Genomic DNA, 19,916 nt, shown 5'->3' on the forward strand with positions numbered 1-19,916 from the left:
TGAGCTTCAAAAATGTGAAAATGGTAAAAAATTAATAACTCAAGAACCACTGTTCAGATTGCTTTGAAAATTAATATGCAAGTACCTTACATGTAGGTGGCCCTCAAACAGACTAATGTATTTTGTGAAGACATCTTGAATTTTCTATTTTTTGCTGAATTTTGTGGTTATTTTCATTATTTTTGGTAAAAATTCATCTTCTCTGAATGGCTGGCCCAATTCTCTCAAATTTTGGTTTGATGTTTGTAAGGGTGTTACCTTCACATGTGTAAATATCACAACAAAATTGGCAAAATTAATCTTTTGGGGAAATTTTTATCATTTACAGTGTTTTTTCTTCAAAGCGCTTAACCGACAGCTTTGCTATTTGATATGAAAGTACCCTGGGATGTTATTAGATAAATTTTATGCTTGAAATGTTGGGAAACCCCAAAATTTGTATTTTTTGGCAATTTTCCAGTTTGTGACTTTAAATGATCTATTCTAACCTAGGGTATGATGCGAGACAATAATGAAGACTGAGAACACAATTTTGTCATATTTGGTGTCAATTTGTAGTGAAATTTGATCAAGAAAACAAATCTGAGGGTAATTTTTTGGTTGCAGACCAATTTTTACAATTTTCCCATGTAAGGCACAAAAGATCTGATGAATGTTTACATTCAGCATAGTTTCAGATGTCACAGTGACTTCCTGCTGTGCATGGGGGAATTTCTTGTCTCTGGCACTCCATGAACAATGACTTTGAAATTGGTTTGTTGTACACAGTGTTGGGACAACATCAAAAGTTCAATTTTTCATATGAAAACTTAATCCTTTTGCACCCAGAAAAGCTTTCATTGTAAAATTGCCAGTATTTATATTTTGAAGCAAGTGGATGTGTTGTGTGTGACTTCCTTTGTTCTCTAAATTGGCCCATACATTGTTTGTTTACTTTGAATTCACTGGACTAAGAAAGATCATGGAGCATAGCTCAGTTTAAGTTGGTTAATTTTATAGAGGGAATGATGGGTCAGGAGGAAAACTAAGGGGATAAAGTTTTTCATCTTGTATTGAACTTTTGATGTTGTCCCTAAGTTATTGAACTCATGACAAAAGGAACATTATATTTTGGGGGTAACTTTTTTCTTTTTGTCTCTTTTCTTTTGGAATCACCCATTATAAATCTCAAAAACAAAACTGTAAATATAAATCTGGTATTTTGGGAGGTCATTGGTTGTTTTGAGTCAAATATTACTCCCAGAATAAATTGCCTAGGTTAATTTAAACTTGACTTGTAAACAGCTTGTATTTTTGTAATTAAAACCAAATATTATGTCTTGTTCAATATCTTGCTGAAAATATGACAAAATTTACATTCAGTATATTTCTATAATATTTTTTCACTTTTGATAAAAATTTTGAAACATGTCTATTCTAAAATTCAGAATTAAGAGTTACAAATGTCACTGCAATGGATTTTTGGCACTGCTGTAGGTATTTACATGTATATTACAGGTACTGATCAAATTTGTCACATACAAGTATCTGGATTTTGTATCTACAAGTTGTTTTCTGATATATATAAGTATTAAAACCCATTCTGCAAAAAATGTGAGCGTCACCTTCTCATTGACTGTATTTTTATAAACTGTATTTGATCACTTTTTGAAGCTTCTCTTGTCCTCCTTAAAGAAGACCCCTCTAGGTTTATCCCTTTTCCTGCCAAGTCCATATTTCACCACCAGGTCAAGATGGTTAAAATTAATGAAACACAAAGTATTCCATATGATGTATTTTAACATAATACTGTACATTTGAAGGCTGTTGAAAACATAATACTGTAAAGTTGATTTTTTTTGGACAAAAGATGCTATAACATACCAAGCCAAGTGGGTGAAAATACGTCATGTTTTGGCTCAATACCGCTTTTTACTGACTTGGCTGATGGGGAAGTGATACAGTTATTACTGTCTGGCAGGAAAAGGGTTATATGAGATGAATGACCATGTAATCAGTTAGGCAGTGTGTCGCTATAGATCACCATGTGCTTATCACAGAGGAGATATTTATTCAGAATTTTGTAACCGACTGAACACTGTCTTTGAAAACATATCTACAACAAGAACAAAAGCACATTTTTTCATTTTTTCACAAATTATGGGTTGTTTTGATTGTAGCCAATACTTTGCTGTCACAACCATTTTGACGCCACTTTAATAAATTTGCAATGTTTGGTATATTGAGTGACTGCCAATGTTTGGTTGTCAAATACTATAAGATTGCATGTAACTTGTAAGGACACTAGAAACCACTGAGCAATTATTCTGATTATCTTGGAATATTCAGGAATTATTGTTAAGAAACCAAGTGAAATAATGTAAAATAAATAGAATGTCATAATGTTTGAGTTTTGCAAAATATTAATGCCATAAACGTCCACGACTAGAGAAAGGGTTTTCATCCACAATCTACTCTCTTGTATGTCATTATATTGGACCTCCCTCAAAAACAAGGATGTCATAGGAAGTCAAACAGCATCGGTCACCTGATTTAAAGGAAAGGGTGGGCAAGCATGATTTTAACACCCAAGTCTCCAAAGCATGGTTATAAAATACATGTCATTTTGCCAACCACAAGTTATGCCTTTTAACAAAAATCCAGGGGGAAAAAGCTACTTCCTTAGGGCTTCATAGTCAGTGGGGGAAAGCTACATGAACAAACCATTTTTGCTGCGGTTACATCCTGCTCTATTGACCCTATAACACATATACTGTTGACTGTATATCTGCATATCTATTGATTACATACATATCTGTAACAACAACGGTTTACTCTACAAGGGCTCCGGAGCTCTCGCCCATACACTATGAAGCCCTATGGAAGTAGCTTTTTAGTCCCCACAGACAAAGTCCTGGGGGACTTACCGTTTGGGTCATGTCTGTGTGTGCGTGCGTCCCTCAATCCGTGTGTCTGTCCGTCCGTCCGTTCACGCAGATATCTCAGACATGCCTTGGTCAATTTCTTTCAAACTTTGCACAAGGATAGTACTTACCCTATGGCATACAGATGCACGTCGTTGGTTTCATGTTACAATCAAAGATAGCCGCCTGGCAGCCATTTTTTTTACGATTTTTTCACGTTTAGCGCTATAACACAGACATGTCTTAACCAATTCTTTCAAATTTGGTACAGGGCATTGATCTATGTCATACATATTCATGTTAGGTTTTGTTGTGATATGATCCAAAATAGGTGCCTGGCGGCCATTTTGTTACAATTTTTTTGTGTTTTAAGCCATACATGTTCATTGTAACACAGATGCGTCTCAACCAATTTTTTTCAAATTTATACAGGGGCATTGATCTTATGTCATACATATGTGTGCTGATTTTTGTGATGTGATCCAATATATGGCGGCATTGCGCCCATTTTGTTATGATTCTTCATGTTATAAGCCATAAGTCAGTCTGGTCTCAAAAGATTTCTTTCAAATTTGATAAAGGGGCATTGATTTATGCCATACATGGCCATAGCCATTTTGATGCAATTTTTTTTCACGTTTTGAGCCATAACTCAACTGATTTCTTTTAAAATTGTTACAAAAACAGAGACCTTTGTCATACATATGCTTGTGGATTTGATAATTCAAATGGACATTGTCTTCTGCATACGTACAAAGATCTGTGTTATACATATGCACATGATTAATTTTATGCAATTCGATCACACTGTCCTGTTCAAAAGCAGCTCACCAAGCCTTTGTCATGTTGCAGCCTATCAAGTTGTGTGTCCACAGTTGACTGAGACTATAGCAATGTGTGCCCCCCCCCCCCATAGCAACCCAACAAGATGTGTGTTCACATTTGTATAGCAGCCCACCAAGTTGTGCACATGTCCACAGTTGTATAGCAGCCTATCAAGTTGTGTGTCCACAGTTGTATAGCAGCCTACCAAGTTGTGTGTCCACAGTTGTATAGCGCAGCCCACCAAGTTGTGTGTCCACAGTTGTATAGCAGCCCACCAAGTTGTGTGCCCAGTTGTATAGCAGACCACCAACATTGTGTGTGTCCACAGTTGTATAGCAGTCCACCAAGTTGTGTCAACAGTTGTATAGTAGCCCACCAAGTTGTGTGTCCACAGTTGTATAGCAGCCTACCAAGTTGTGTGTCCACAGTTGTATAGCGCAGCCCACCAAGTTGTGTGTCCACAGTTGTATAGCAGCCCACCAAGTTGTGTGCCCCAGTTGTATAGCAGACCACCAACATTGTGTGTGTCCACAGTTGTATAGTAGCCCACCAAGTTGTGTGTCCACAGTTGTATAGCAGCTTATCAAGTTGTGTGTCCACAGTTGTATAGCAGCTAGCCTATCAAGTTGTGTGTCCAAAGTTGACTGAGACTATATAGCGATGTGTGTCCCCGAAATAGCAATTCCAACAAGATGTTTGTTGACCGTTGTATAGCAGCCTATCAAGTTGTATGTCAACAGTTGAAAAGCAGCTCACCAAGCTTTTGTTATGTTGCAGCCTATCAAGTTGTGTGTCCACAGTTGACTGAGACTATAGCAATGTGTGCCCCCCATAGCAACCTAACATTGTGTGTCCACAGTTAATATAGCAACCCAACAAGATGTGTGTTCACAGTTGTATAGCAACCTATCAAGTTGTGTGTCCACAGTTGACTGAGACTATAGCAATGTGTGCCCCAGTCAGCAATCTTTGTAATTTGTTGAATATATGACAAAATTAGTTCAGATACCTTTTTTGGGCAATTTCTGTCAGTTTTGGTCAAAAATAGGTTTCTCCGAAAGTACAAGTACAAACGCTTTGGAATTCAATTTTAGGATGTCAGAGTTATCCTTATTGTAACTAACCAATATCATGTCGAAAATACTAATGATGTATCTTTGAGGCAATTTTTCTCATTTTGGTTTTAAATATTTGATTACAAAATACACCAATCCAATTACTTTTATTTTGGTTTTACTTTTGAATTAGTTTGTGGGTTTCTGAGAGTATTCTCATAATATATGAAAAGTAAATATTAAAAGTGTAGTTTTTGGACGATATTATCCTTGATTATTTTTAATTTAAATTTTATGCAGCTTAAAACAATATTTGCCATTTAATTAGGTGGCAGCTGTGAGTAATGTTTACACAGAAATTCCTGGCTATAAATAGACTGGTGTTCTGGTCATGTAAACATAGGTATAGATAGTCCAGAAAAAGTTCAAATGAAGAAAATCTTGGGGAAAATTTCTTGATTGCTCTACTTTAAAAGTAATTTATGTTGTAAGTTTAGTGAAATATGCAATCATAGCTGAACCAACTCAACTCACACAGAGCAAAATTTAGCATATCTTAGGAATACCTTACAGTAGATATTTTAATCCAAACTTTAAATTTACAAGGAGTTTTCAAATTACAGATTATAAGTACATGTATTTACTCTTTAGTGATTCAAATGTGAACTAACGCCGTATCATTGGCGGTATTTTTTTGTGTTTAGCGCTGTTACACCAGGGCTCGAAATTCCTGGTAGCCCCGCGTCCACAGACTACCAGTTCTTGCCTGGAGGCTACCAAGTGTCACAGCTGGTAGCCCATTTGGGCTACTGGAAGTCTTTGGCTTTTTACATTGACTGAACACCAAGGTGGCCCGCTTGTATATATATTGATACATTTTGAGAAAAAAGAACAATAACACCATCAGCAATAGTTATTTACTACATACAATGTATCAAAATGATGAAAGGATAGTTTTGAAAAGCCAGTGATCTTGATAGTGTGTACCGCAGTGCGCGCGTACTCATGTCTGTATTTTGACTACACATGGACGTCTCTGGGCCTCACCATTATTTTAGGAGGGCCCGTAGCATACAGCTGAGCTGAGTGGCATGGCACGATCAAGTCGCCCTTTGAATATTGACCCTAACCTCTCTAAAAAATATGGATTTAGCTTTCATTTTAGCAAAAATCATATTCAATCACAAATACTTTAAACTTTTGGGATTTTCAAACCTGTAAGCTGGTGATCAGTGATGGACTTTGCAGCAGGAAGGACTTGACCCCTCATTTGCATGTTATAATCAGACATGACCTCAAAGTAGTTATCTACATGTATTGATCCCTTGGTTTTATCTTATTTGAAATTTAATAAATTAATTGGAAGATGATTACAGTATTCTTATTGAAATCATGAGGCAAAATAAAATTCCAAAATAATGAGAAACAATGAACTGAAGTGGTCCCAGCTTTGATGTTAGTACTTATCATGTAATTTTGTAATCCTAGACAATCAACAGTGGATAGATCGAATGGGAAATTTGTATATGACTTTGTGATAGCCAAACACTGAAATAATTGTAACTAATTGTGAATTACCAGTTCATGCATGGAATTGAATTATTTATCCAAAGAATAACTGGCCTGGGTTAGGTTTTTGTTTAAAAAAACATGTATAGTAATATTGTATTTACCTTAAAATATTAAAGCAAGGTCTTTGGACAGGCCTCACCTAAGAAGTTTTGATTCATAGAATAGAGCTTCTCTAAATACCTGTCTTTGTACTTCTGTAGTTTTGTCTGTCAACTCATTCAAACCAAATGATAAGAGGGAAACATTTTTGTGATTAACTTAGGTTTGATACATTCTTGATAAATATACTGCAGCTACAATATGAATACATTTATCTACAGGAATTGTTTTCCAATGTTATTATTTAATAGTAATTGTTTGCTTTTAATTGATTTTGTTTATTTGTAAGTGTTGCAAATGCAAAAAAACAGTGTCTATGTTATCGATGCAAAAAGATTCAAAACAAAAATATGATTGCAAAAAAAAAATGAAAAAGAAAATATGGGCTACCAGTTATTTTTGCTGGGCTACCAGTGTCAAAATTTGGTAGCCCACCTGGACTACCAAGTAAAAAAACGAATTTCGAGCCCTGAACACAGACATGTGTCAACCAATTTCTTTCAAATTGGGTACAAGGGCATTGAATAATGTCATTCATATGCATGTTGATTTTTGTTGTGATACCATCCAATATGGCCGCCTGGCAGCCATTTTGTTATGATTGTTTGTGTTTTAAGCAAGAACTCAGTCATGTCTCAACCGATATCTTTCAAATTTTATAAAGGGGCATTGATTTATGCCATACATATGCATGTTGGCCATAGCCATTTCGATACAATTTTTTCATGTCTTGAGCCATAACTGATTTCTTTCAAAATTGGTACAATGAATAGACCTTTATCATACATATGCATGTCTATTTGATAATTCGAATGGACATTTTCTTCTGCATACGTACAAAGACATTGACCTATGTTATACATATGCACATGATTTATTTTTATGATTCAATTCATTGAATCACACTGTCCTATTCATTGATACATCAACATGTTTACAGTCACAGTAGACTACTACCACACACGTTCATTTCCCTGTCCCATTATAACTGATATCCCAAGTACAAGTGGGGACTACGTCATTGACAACGACTTGTAAAAAAACACCTTACCCCGAAAAAATTGCAACAAAAGGTGTCTCAATGTTTTTTTCTAGAGTTAAATCTGCTTAATAACATTAAAGGTCTACCAAATCTGACCACTGGAAAGGTTTTATTTTCGAGCTGGTGTCCAAGATGGCCGCCATAACTGGAGAATACTTTGTTTTCACTGGAATTAATTTTTCCTCACAACAAAACCTGTGGACATAACTTTGATTTAATGTTCACTCTTTCTTGATGCTGTATGTGTACAGAATAGAAAATAAAAATTTTCACTTGGATTTTATTTTAGCGGAAGAATGAGTCTACATGTAGTGAAAATAGTGAAAATAAGTTCTTAGTGAAAATAGTCATGTACAAGTTACGACAATGGCTAATAATTTTAGTTCTAAATTAAAACTTGTACATCTACCTGTACCTTAATTTTGTGGAATTATCTTACCATCTTCTATTTTTAATTAATATTTGGCTTTAGATGACCTTAAGTGACCTACCAGTATACCAAATTGAAACATGCAATAATAATCTTTACGGCCCTGATACAGGTTTTGCGGACCGAGGTCGTGCGGCGGAAGGGCCCGAGCGTGCGAGGGCCCGTAAGCCGTACGACCGAGGTCCGCAAAACCCGTTTCAGGGCCGTAAAGGTTTTATCATATACTTTATAGAATATTTTTAAAATGTTGAAAGAATATTTTAGGGATAGTTTACGCAGGTGGGACTTAAAAATTAAATATTTATTCCCAATTTTTTAAAATGATCGGGAAGCCTTAGCACTCTCGTCTTCTGCGGATCGATATGTCATTTGTTTATGTATCAATGTTCTAGAACGCGTGCGTGCTTACAGGGATTGGCTGCATGAACGTCACTCTACTTCAACTCTGAATTTTTTGAATGACGTTGATTGGGATAATTTGTGGATAATCACCGCTCTACTCACGTTAACCCTCAAAGAAAACATTAACTGGATAAAGTCGGCATTATAATTTCCGAAAACAGCTCTAAAACATTTCTTAAAATAGGGTTTCCGACAAAATTCTGCGATGCGGTTCCCCACATGCACGCGCTGTCGCGTTTTGAAATAGATTCGGCTGCACGCGCTTTTTGGCGTTCTTAAATAGATTCGAAGTACGACGCGCACATCCAAATATGGGGACGCCGGGCCGGGGCGTGATAAGTAAAAAAACTGCACGGTTGTGAGGGCGCTTTTTCCCATAGGTTAACACGGGCGCGCAAAATCAGGTATATGATAAGACTGAACAGAAACACAGACAATATACTCCTCATTTTCAGTACCATGCTAATGATTAAAAATTCCTGTTAAATGTGAGGGACACTGCATTTTTGGCTGTATTTTTTTATTTTTCTTTGTTTTTTTTTGACAAAAATATTTGCAGACAAGGCGTCAGAGGGCATCTCCAGAAATCACTCCATATGACCAAGCGCAGAGTTGTGTCACGAGAGGTGCTGACCTGCCAAAGGAGGGGCGGTTCGAAGTACGTTTTATAAACACTGTTAAAGGTGAGACACCAATACGACATCGTTAACAAACTTGTTTTAAAAGATTTGATGAACCTGAAAGTATATGAATTCAAATAAGCAAAATTTCCAGAAACCAATAGTTTGACTGCTTTTAAAGTTTGTTTGCAAGGTCCTTTGGGAATTCTTATTGTGAAAATATAGAATATTTTCTGCAGTTGTCATCATTTTCTAACATATTTCTATCACATACTATTTATGCAGTGGAAAACAAGTTGGTATTTAACCAGTTTAACTGCTGTGGATATGAATGTTTACACACAGTTCTACATTTGCCTGACAGTTGTGTAAACATTGATAAATGTTTTTGTGTGATTGGTTTAGTTTTTATTGAAAAATGTCATTAGCTGCCACAGCTTACACCAACCCAATCCCAGTTTCTTGTTCAACTCCTTAAAACGTGTTTAAGGTAGTGACTCAGGTTCCTGGACACATATATTTTCAATAAAAAAATTCACATGAAAAGCGGGACCTCACACCCAACATGTGGTACATTTTCTGTTTGGTCTATATTTGAAGTAGGTAAAAATTGTGTTTAATTGTCAAAACATGCATTTGTATGTTTGTTTAAGGCAAAAACGTGTGAATTTGAGTTTTTCACTTAAAAAAGTATAAGTAAGAATTGGCAGCACCCTGAGTGGTCTGTTTACGGCACTAGACATCTGGGTATACTGGGGAAAAAACGTGTTTTGGATTTTTGAAATTCGCTTTTGTTTCTGCACAGTGAGCCTTTGAAGTGTGAACTGTCAGATTTTCACATAAATTATCGGCTTTTGTTCACGTTTGTCAATTTATCATCACTTTTGGGGTGTTTATCAAAAATCTAAAACACGTTTTTCAGGTCTATTCATGAAATGTTTACATGCAAAGAATTTGGGGAATCCGCCCACGCGTCGCTGACTTATACCCATTTGAAGGGGTGCATACATAGCAAAAAACGGAACTGATGAGATGACCAACCCTCGATGCTCTAAAATTTTGTAGGCCTAGTCGGCCTATAACTAACTTTCTGTTGTGACGGGACAAAGTCTCTAGCATCGGCTGCGTCCCTACCCAACACTGCGTCCTCGTCTTCCGATAAAATCTGACTCATCAGAATTTTCTTGGCAGTTTCGCTTACGTCCATCAGCTCTGTATTTTGCTTCTTTGGCCCCCCGTTTACGTTTTGTACACTGCTTATACTCAACCATGTTAACGTTGGAATAGCGTAACACACATGCGCAACAAAGTGCGCAGAAATTTACATAAACTCCTTGAAGGTATTACAATAACGCTGGAAGTAATCCGGACTGTTAAAACAAAAAGAAAATAATGACTCCCGCAGTGGTTAGAAGGCCGTGTTTTCACTAAAATTACAGACATTTCATAGTAAACTGTTACCTCACAGTTTTCTCTTATATGAAGATCATATTTCAGGAGTTCAGAATGTAAAATAATCACAAATGAACTCCTGAAATATGATCTTTATATTAGAGAAAACTGTGAGGTAACAGTTTACTATGAAATGTCTGTAATTTTAGTGAAAACATGGCCTTCTGTTGACATTTGAATTTTAGTCCAGACTAAAAGACATTTGTCAACAATTACAATGTTCATTGTACATGGGCTGTGTTGATAAGCTGGAAACTTGACATTTCCACATGTTTTGAGGAGTTGAACAAGAAATTGAACAAGAACTGAAATATATACCTAGACAGTGTTCTGCCGAGGCCGCGCCCTTGAGGGATTCCCCCCCCCCCAACTGAAATGTTACAAAAACAACATCGACAGGTCGCAAGACACAGTCTTCATATGCCCCAGCCAATCTGCAATAGAAGCATTTGTCCATGCCTTATCTTTCTCTTCCCAGTATCAGCTTATGGAGCTGACCTGAGATGTGATGTAACCATAGCAACGTCTTATTTGCATGCTTTGAAAGACCTGTTTTCATTGGCTTGATAAGTTTGGCCCAATCACTATCTTTGTTTCATTCGCACTCATCTCAACATGTGAGAAACAAGTGAAGGGAAAATGGCTTCGTGCATGTGATGATCTGAAGTGCAGTGTCTGAGCAACACAAAATTTTTCTTTTTTCCCTACAGGCAAGGGTGTGTTTGCAGTCCGAAATTTCAAAAAGGGGATTATTTGATGTGGTATGATGGAGAGAGGTTGACTGGAAAAGAGGCTGCTGAAGAGAGGATGTTTATGACCGAACAGGCGATGGATCATACATGTATTTTTTCAAGGAAAAGGGCAAACAGGTGGTGTAAGTAGAATTTTTTAATTCTTACCTGTGTTTGTTTCTAAATTACTTGCATTTAGCTTCTCAACGTACATTTGCCTTTTGGTAAAGTATCTCAAACTTACACATGTGAAGTAAGTGAATTTAGGTCATTTACTTCGTTTCTCATATTGCTAGGAATCAACTAGTTTTACTACAAATTCTCAAGCAGCCAATATTTCTTCATAGGTAAAAGATGGAGTTTAACACTACAACTGTATTTTTGTATGTATCATTTCAATTTAAGTATTGATGCCACAAGAACAGATACTATTGCCAGATACATCAATGATGAACACAAAAAGCCAAATTGTACAGTGAAGAAGATTGCTGATATGACAGGAACTGACACCTTTGCCTGTTTGCCATCAGAGACATACATGTAAATGACGAGATTCACTATAATTACGGAGAAGGTTTAGACCTGCCATGGAGAAAGGTATTTTGCTTTATTATAGGAATCACACAATATTGCTTTCTGGTACACAGGAGAAAAAAATCCCCCTCCCTGTAACAGACCCTGAACAGGCCCTAGCACTTTGTGTCGGCAAGGACAGCATGTCATGGTTGTAACAGAGTCTGCTATACAGGTCTGTATAAAGTGCTGTGAGAACATGGCTGTGTAGCTGTGATGTGGACTCTGTGCTGTGACAGGGTCTGCAATTTCTGCCTGTTCCAGCACCTGCATTACAGGACTGTACCAGGGCTCGAAATTAACGGTAGTCTCGAGGCAATTGACTACCAACTTTTCCGTCCTGACTACAAATTTGAAAAATGGTAGTCAGGTTGACTACTGGTGGAACTCTGGATGCACTTACACAGAACTAGTATTACCTGCATATTGCGTATCATTAACCATATCTATATGGGCCCTAGTTGTATTGATATTGCTAAATTCACGATTCCAGAGTGGTAATCCAATTTCTTTAGCATGGTCTTTTTTTTTTTTCCAAAATTTACGCGAAAATCTACGTCTTCAAACTGCATCAACACTGGGAGTCATATGGGTATAATCGCTGACTCGGTGTCAACCGGTACCCTTGCCTGCGATTTAGACTTTAGGCGGGCAGTGAACAAAACCGTCCTAAATTTCGCAACATTCTAGAGGTTGATTTTGTTTCAGTGCAAAACATCCTGACTACCAAGTTTCTCCTGTTGACTACCAACTTCTGAAAATGGTAGTCAGCTTGACTACTATCACGAAAGTTAATTTCGGGCCCTGTGTACACATGCAATTATAAGAACCATTAGCAAATAAAATGGCCAATTTTACTGAAAATGTACACCCCTGAAATCTTGATAAAAATTGTCAGAAGCTGTATCTCAGGCCCTGTAAAATCAATACTGACACACCACAATCCATACACCTGTGTTTTCAGTCCTGTGGCCACAGCACTGGATCATACAGTCAGAAAGTACACCACACACTGACCAATCAGACTAACTGTAATCTGCCTGTGGTTTTCTTGTTGTGTATGTTTGTAATGCAAGTTTAATCTACAATTACTTCAGTGTCAATAGTCATGGAGAAAAATAATTACCTACTTTCCAGTTCTACCCACCATTTTGAATTGTTTTTCTATTATTGTTAGGGACCACATCAAAAGATTGATGTCTGATAAAAAATTTAATACTCTAAGTTTGGGGGTGGGGGGTTTTTGACCCCTAGAAGTTTTCCATCAGACAAAATCAAAAATTCTTTAAATTACATATTTTTATACCATTTGTGGAAAATCCAGAAAACTCAGAAATGAACAGAAATAAATGTTTTTTTTTTTTATATAATTTTGGGTATATATCATATATCAATACCATATATGTGTGATAGTGTAAGTTTTCTATCCTGGTTATGGTTTAATTATGAATGGAGTTGTCACAATAAGGAAATAATGGGAATATATTCTCAATTAAGTTAGGGGGGGGAGGGTTTGGAGCAAAACTTAAAGAATTAAGTTTTTTATCAGACATCAATCTTTTGACGTGGTCCCTTAGGTAGGGTCAACAGGTAAACTTGGTTAAATTTAGCTATAGACCTCTTGACCTCAATTCAAGACATATGAACGCTGACATATGACGCTGCTTGTCCTAATCAGATAACTGACTATTTCTCATCACCCCAGAATCATAAGCTAATAAAATGGCTTTCTTTATAATAACTGATGTATACATCACTCAACTGACACATTTATGCGGCATTTAATCTTACCTGTAATGAAACAGTATGTGCTAACAGGGATTACCCTGGCTCAAGAACTGCATGAGATAAAATCCTTTATGAAAAAACGGTGAGAGAATTTTAAACTCGTAGGGATCTCGTGACGGTAAGTGACCGGGAGTTAAATATGGCAGTGTTCTGTACTTCACAAGCACAAGATGAGCGACATAAAAATATTCACAAAACAAAAATATGACTAGTACAAAAAATTATTAAACATAAACACACCAAAATATCAAAGAATTTCATGATGAAACAACATAAACACCAAATAGATTCCTGGGGTATAACATTATGAAACACAGTTGAGCAATACACTGGACATTCTAGACATTGTAAAAATAAAAGATATAAAAATATACAAATAGAATCTATAATCACATATTAAAAACATTTCACTAAATAATTCAGAGTGGATACAACTTTGATATTTGATCATATATTTCATTGACAAAAAACTCACAGATTAACACAAAACCAAGAGAGACACCTAGAAAATACCCTGGTTACTTTATAGAAAATCACCAACTGAAAAAACTAGCATTCAAAGGTCAATTGAGAATTGAATTTAAAAGTTCAAAACACACAAACAAGCACTCGTTTTTAGAAATTTGATGGTTGATGCTGTATCTCAAATCATGTCACTATGGATCAATACTGCCTTTGTCTACTATTACTAATTACTGCCCCGTCCGTCACAGTATATGCACTGCCCATAGAGAAATAACTAAGCTCCAAAAAGGCGATCAAAACATGGTCCACCTTCCAATCTCTCATTAGCGGCCACCAAAATTGATTCTGATCACAACAGTTGAAAAACTGGTAATGGTCGCGGTCAAAATGTCAAAATTAAAGAATCAGAGTTTTTTTTTCACGCTATTTTTCAAAAATTGCCAAAACTTGAGTCCACTGAAGGCATACACACTGCATATAAATTGTGAAGCACACGAATCTCGTATTATAACGTAGCCTACACTCGGAATGTATGCAATGGTGTGGCGAGCAAGGCACTTCGATGTATCAAATACCTGTTTTCTACAGATTAAAACTGCAATTTATCATGGGCAGCCAAATGCCATGACATTATTTGATACTAAGACATCGACTGACTATGAAACCGATCAGTTAATTTAATGACGGTGCTTATGATGGCGTTATCGGAAGGTAGGACCATCTCAGGGAATCCGTCTAATCTCACCAAGGCTAAAGAGTACAAAACAACACAACCCCGTGCAACACCAAATATAATGTAAAAATAGGAAAAGTTAGCCTGTGGAATGCTTTCCATGTATACCTATAAAATGCACCATCGTCGAGGAACGTTTTGGGCTAGTAGTAGTAGTGTAGTATGGGTATCGCAAGCCCACAAGTTTGAGTCCAGTACACAGCAGCCGACTTTACTGAACAGAAATTTGAAGTTGGTCTGAACATCACCAATACTCGTCAATTTTCTGTCCTTACTAGCGGAGGTGGTTCTAGTGAAGGAGTAACTGAAGTACGATAATCTAGATAGTGCATTTCGTTCGCACTACAACTCGTATGGGAAATGAGTTCCTCAAAAGCGCCATTTTGCAGCAGTGACAACACGCTGTACATCAGCAACAACCCTTGCTGTCTTGACTCCATTGATTTGTCAATGAGCGTATAACTTCCCCATTGACAACCAATCACATACGCTGTTTGAAATAGGTAACTCTTGGCATGTTTTAGGTACAGAACCACACCGAATCTTGCGTTAAACTTATGGTTCAAGCCTGTACCGGTATAGCGCTCTTTACGGCGACAGAATATACATGGTTCTGTACTGAATACTGGTAAAATATTACTGATAAATTTAGATCGCGTATATGTATCCCTGGCTAATATGTCTTTAAGTCAATTTTATGGTTACCATCCAATAATAGATTTTATCACAAATTTACTAATAATGTAGTATTTGAAATATGTTTTTGAAGCCCCCCCCCCTCCCCCAACTAAAATATTTGAAGGGATAACAGCGTGTAGAAAACAATGAATCATTGGATATCTCTCCAGCTACTGCGTTACATCTGGATCCAAGCTTTACATGACTTAACATTACAACAAACAAAATCAAATTACAGTTGAATGAAACTAATGAAATTGTTGTCTTTCCACAGGAGAAAACTGTGCTGGACCCGTTATCTGCTGTTTCTCAAGGTTCAGACGCTGTATCTGGAGCCAAAGATGCTGCTGTTTATCAAGGGTCAGACGCTGTATCTGGTGTCAAAGGTGCTGCTGTTTCTCAAGTGTCAGACGCTGTATCTGGAGCCAAAGATGCTGCTGTTTCTCAAGGGTCAGACGCTGTATCTGGAGCCAAGATGCTGCTGTTTCTCAAGGGTCAGACGCTGTATCTGGAGCCAAAGATGCTGCTGTTTCTCAAGGGTCAGACGCTGTATCTGGAGCCAAAGATGCTGCTGTTTCTCAAGGGTCAGACGCTGTATCTGGAGCCAAAGATGCTGCTGTTTCTCAAGGGTCAGACGCTGTATCTGGAGCCAAAGATGCTGCTGTTTCTCAAGTGTCAGACGCTGTATCTGGTGTAAAAGGTGCTGCTGTTTCTCAAGGGTCAGGCGCTGTATCTGGAGCCAAAGATGCTATGCTTGTTGGTACAAATTTGACCAGTCAGGAAATGGTGAGTAAATGATAGTTTCTGATGCAAGACACACATGTTTCTTGTCATTTAAATAGAATGCTGGTATGTATGGCATTTGCTATGTTTCTCTGTCAGAACTGATTTATTTGTCAAATAAGGTGCCAAAACATGCAAACTAGACTAGGTTTTATTTTTGTTGATAAAATGTAACAATTATTCATAAGAGGTCGTATTATACATGAATCCTGCATATTTGACACAAAAAGGAACACTCAGGTGTAACTGGCGAGTTAGGGAGTCCTGTGACGTAATCACAGGAGGATTAAAGGGGAAGTAAAGCTCTATATCTTGCAGTTAAGGAGCCTGTGGAAAGGATATCCCGATAGTCACTGGATAAGTATTCTGATAACAGAAATTAATTTACATATAAATTTAAATTTTATTTTCATTTAAATTTATGTTGATCATTGGCGATTTAATTTGACCTGAGTATGAACTGGTCAAAAGCTTGTGGTGTACCATCTCTGGAGGTGCTTTATTAGTCCCTGCGGACAACGTCTGGCAGGAACTTATAGATTGGGCCTTACTGTCCGTCCGTCAGTGGCCATTTCTCAGACACCCCTGAACCGATTTATTTCAAACCTAGCACAAGGATAGAGCCCTTCACCATACAGATGCAAGTCGATTAGTTTCGTGCTACGATCCAATATGGCCGCCGGGCGGCCATTTTGTTGCCATTTTTTCATGTTTTTGAACAATATCTCAACTGTCCTTGAACTGATTTCGTTCAGTGTTGGTACATAGATAAAGTACAATGGTATATATATATACATGTCAATTTTTTTCACGATATGATCCAATCTGGCAGCCATTTTGTTGCGATTTTTTCAAGTTTTTGGACCATAACTCAACTGTCCCTAGAATGATTTTTGTTCAGTGTTAGTACATAAATGAAGTACTATGGAATTTTTGTCACCCTATGATTCATATGGTCTCTGGGTGGCCATTTTGTTGAGATATTTTCATGTTTTTGAACTATATTTCAGCTGTCCCTGACCAGAGTTCATTCAGACTTGGTACACAGGCATTGTATTTTAGTGTCCATGTGCATATCAATTTGTTTTGTAATAATATCCAAGATTGCAAAATTTTGTCTTTTAGCCATAAATGAATTATCCCTGAACTCAATTCAAAGTTGGTACATGGAGATGTATTATAGTGTGCATGTGTAAAAGTTTATAGTCCAATGAGATCCAATATAGTTAGTGTGATGTGATTCAGTATGTGCTCCAGATGGCCATTTAGTTGTTTTTGCTATGTAATTATATATATGTCTCTTATGCTACCTGTAGAACTATGAAAGAAAATGCATAAGTCCAGAGAGCACACTGGAACCAAATGACTGTTGTTTGCACAGGATAAACACCAGTGATAGTGCAGGCACAATTGACTGCTCTAGTGTTTATCCTGTACAAACAATTCAGTCACTGGGTTCCTTCCTGTTAATGATATGAAGACAATTAAGTGTTGTGTAAGAAAAAACACTTCGAAATATCTCCTGCAGTTGCTTTTGATCAATACATGTGACTGTTTTGCTACCTATAGAAATATGAAAGAAAATGCGTGATCTACCAGGTCAGAGAGTATCTGTAATGTGCAAATGTGGCATGCATATATCACATATACTATAAGTGCATCCAGCCAAATGAATAAGAATATTCAAGAAATAATATCCAGTGACTAATGAATCATGACATATATGCATGCGTGAATTTTTTTAGTCACGGTACAGTTTTAAGAAAAGGGCCACCTTTTCCTTCATTTTGAGCACTAACCCAACATGTCACAGCCACTTTGGTTCAAACTTACTATAGGGCTGTATAATGTGCAAATGAATTCTCATTGAAGTATGGTTCAAAATGCCTGCCTGGTAGCCATTTTATTCAGAAGTATGGAGCCCCAATTCAGACGTGCCTCAGCCAATTTGGTTCAAACTTGGCACAGCGTTAATGACCATGACATGCATGTTCTAGAAGTTTTGTCGTGATATAATAGAAAATGACTGCCAGTTGAAGGCCCTCAGTATATGTCAAAATCATATCAAAGTTCCAAAGATTTAAGCAACATATATTGAACCAGCGGGGGACTGTGTCATCGACTGATGACTTGTTGCGTAAATAATGCATTCTCCTATGACAGATGCATGCCATTTTGAAATGAAATCTGTATGTATGCTTTGTTGACAGGAACTGCTAGAGTATTTTGCAAATGAAATTGGATCAAAGCTGCAATCATCGTTCACAAATGAGACAACACATGTGATTGTCAAAACAGGTAAAGTGCTCAAAGAAGAAAATATCACCTTTTTAGTTAACAAGAGGAGTCTTTGAATGATAGAATGCTGTTTAGCCTGGTGATTGGATGGTATCTGTAGCCCTAATCTGTGCTTTCGCTGGTGCTCATAACGCTCGTAATTATGAAAAATGAAAATTTAACAAGATGTGATTGGTCATTTACCGACAATTTTGCCATTTTTAAGCCCAGATTTTCAGTAGAGAATATTGATCTTTGCATGAAAACCACCCTCACTGGCGCCCAAAAACACACGCATGGGTCAATGATCAACATCACATGACTACATAACCATTGCTACAATAAGCATGCATGAAAAAGTTTCAAGCTCTTCCTATCATTTTATTGTAGTATCAATGCATGGTCTATCAGGTATAGTTTCGAGACACCCAAATATTGTCACATGCTAGCTGTCAACTTACTTATCAGCATACAAATGTCAGATAGGAGAGAAAAGGAAAACGGGTCGGGGAGATCGAAGAGGAATGTTATGAATACTTTCAGTGTTAAAAATAATCGGTGGCAATGGTGGCAAGTTTTTTACCCATTTACCACCAAAAATTCTTGATGGTGGTATTTTTTTGCCACTTGTTTCTGCCACTGAGAAATTTGACGAGACTACATCCAGGCTGTTTTGTCGTATTGTCACGAAATACGAACATGCGATCCAACCATATTATCACTTTAGACTTGCAAAACATTTTATATGGGAGCGCCAGTACCCGTTCTGGTTTCTGTACAAAAAAATAAGGTTGCAACATTTTGCACCCCATAAGAAAACATTGCATGAATCAACACATCTTATTGGTTCATTGTGAATTCGTTGCTAGCATGACATCTGGCTTTTTTGCATAGTCTGTAGATCACATCAGACAGTTTATTGAAGAATTGCAATGTAGGATTATTTGACATTTTTTCTTTTCAGTTTTTGGTCAAATCAGCCAAGGTTTCTCAGCACAATATGTCTTGACAAGATTCCTCCTCACGCGAATAATAGGGAGCCCATTGATATTTTTCAATTGTATTCACTATGTAATTACCCTAGCATTATGAGCACTGAGAAATGTACATTTATTACATTATTGATGAGGTCTGTTAATCAAAGTTCAATAGATCCTGGAGGAAAGATTTGGCAAAAATAGAAACTGAAATGTATACTGTAGTACTAAGGACATTTTCAAATGTGGGGGAAAAAAACTTTCGCTAAATTATGTTACAGATAACAATACAGTGTGTTTATTCCGTATACTTCTTTTCACAGATTCTAATCTTGTTTGTGAAAGGACGCTTAAATACTTCTTTGGAATTGCAGCACGCAAATGGGTCGTCAGCTTCAATTGTAAGTCTCTTATTAAACATTAACATACCAGTTATTTATCCTTACCATGAGGCGACATATGCAGTTATCTGAATGCACATGCTAAATTCTTCTGTGTATATATATGCCCT

At 37.0% G+C, this 19,916-nt stretch overlaps 1 protein-coding gene across 1 annotated transcript in view; it reads left to right on the forward strand.

The window, feature by feature from the left end:
- The first annotated feature begins 8,868 nt into the window (after positions 1 to 8,868).
- LOC139126848 (breast cancer type 1 susceptibility protein homolog) overlaps positions 8,869 to 19,916 on the forward strand; it is a 40,977-nt gene continuing 29,929 nt past the window's right edge. The window contains exons 1-6 of the mRNA XM_070692779.1: positions 8,869 to 9,011; positions 11,111 to 11,274; positions 11,537 to 11,728; positions 15,643 to 16,154; positions 18,362 to 18,449; positions 19,729 to 19,806. Coding sequence (XP_070548880.1) covers positions 11,719 to 11,728; positions 15,643 to 16,154; positions 18,362 to 18,449; positions 19,729 to 19,806 — 688 coding nt within the window. The 5' untranslated portion in view covers positions 8,869 to 9,011; positions 11,111 to 11,274; positions 11,537 to 11,718. The remainder of the gene's footprint in view (positions 9,012 to 11,110; positions 11,275 to 11,536; positions 11,729 to 15,642; positions 16,155 to 18,361; positions 18,450 to 19,728; positions 19,807 to 19,916) is intronic.

This window comes from Ptychodera flava, unplaced genomic scaffold, assembly GCF_041260155.1.
Source record: "Ptychodera flava strain L36383 unplaced genomic scaffold, AS_Pfla_20210202 Scaffold_136__1_contigs__length_136700_pilon, whole genome shotgun sequence".
Taxonomy (NCBI): domain Eukaryota; kingdom Metazoa; phylum Hemichordata; class Enteropneusta; family Ptychoderidae; genus Ptychodera; species Ptychodera flava.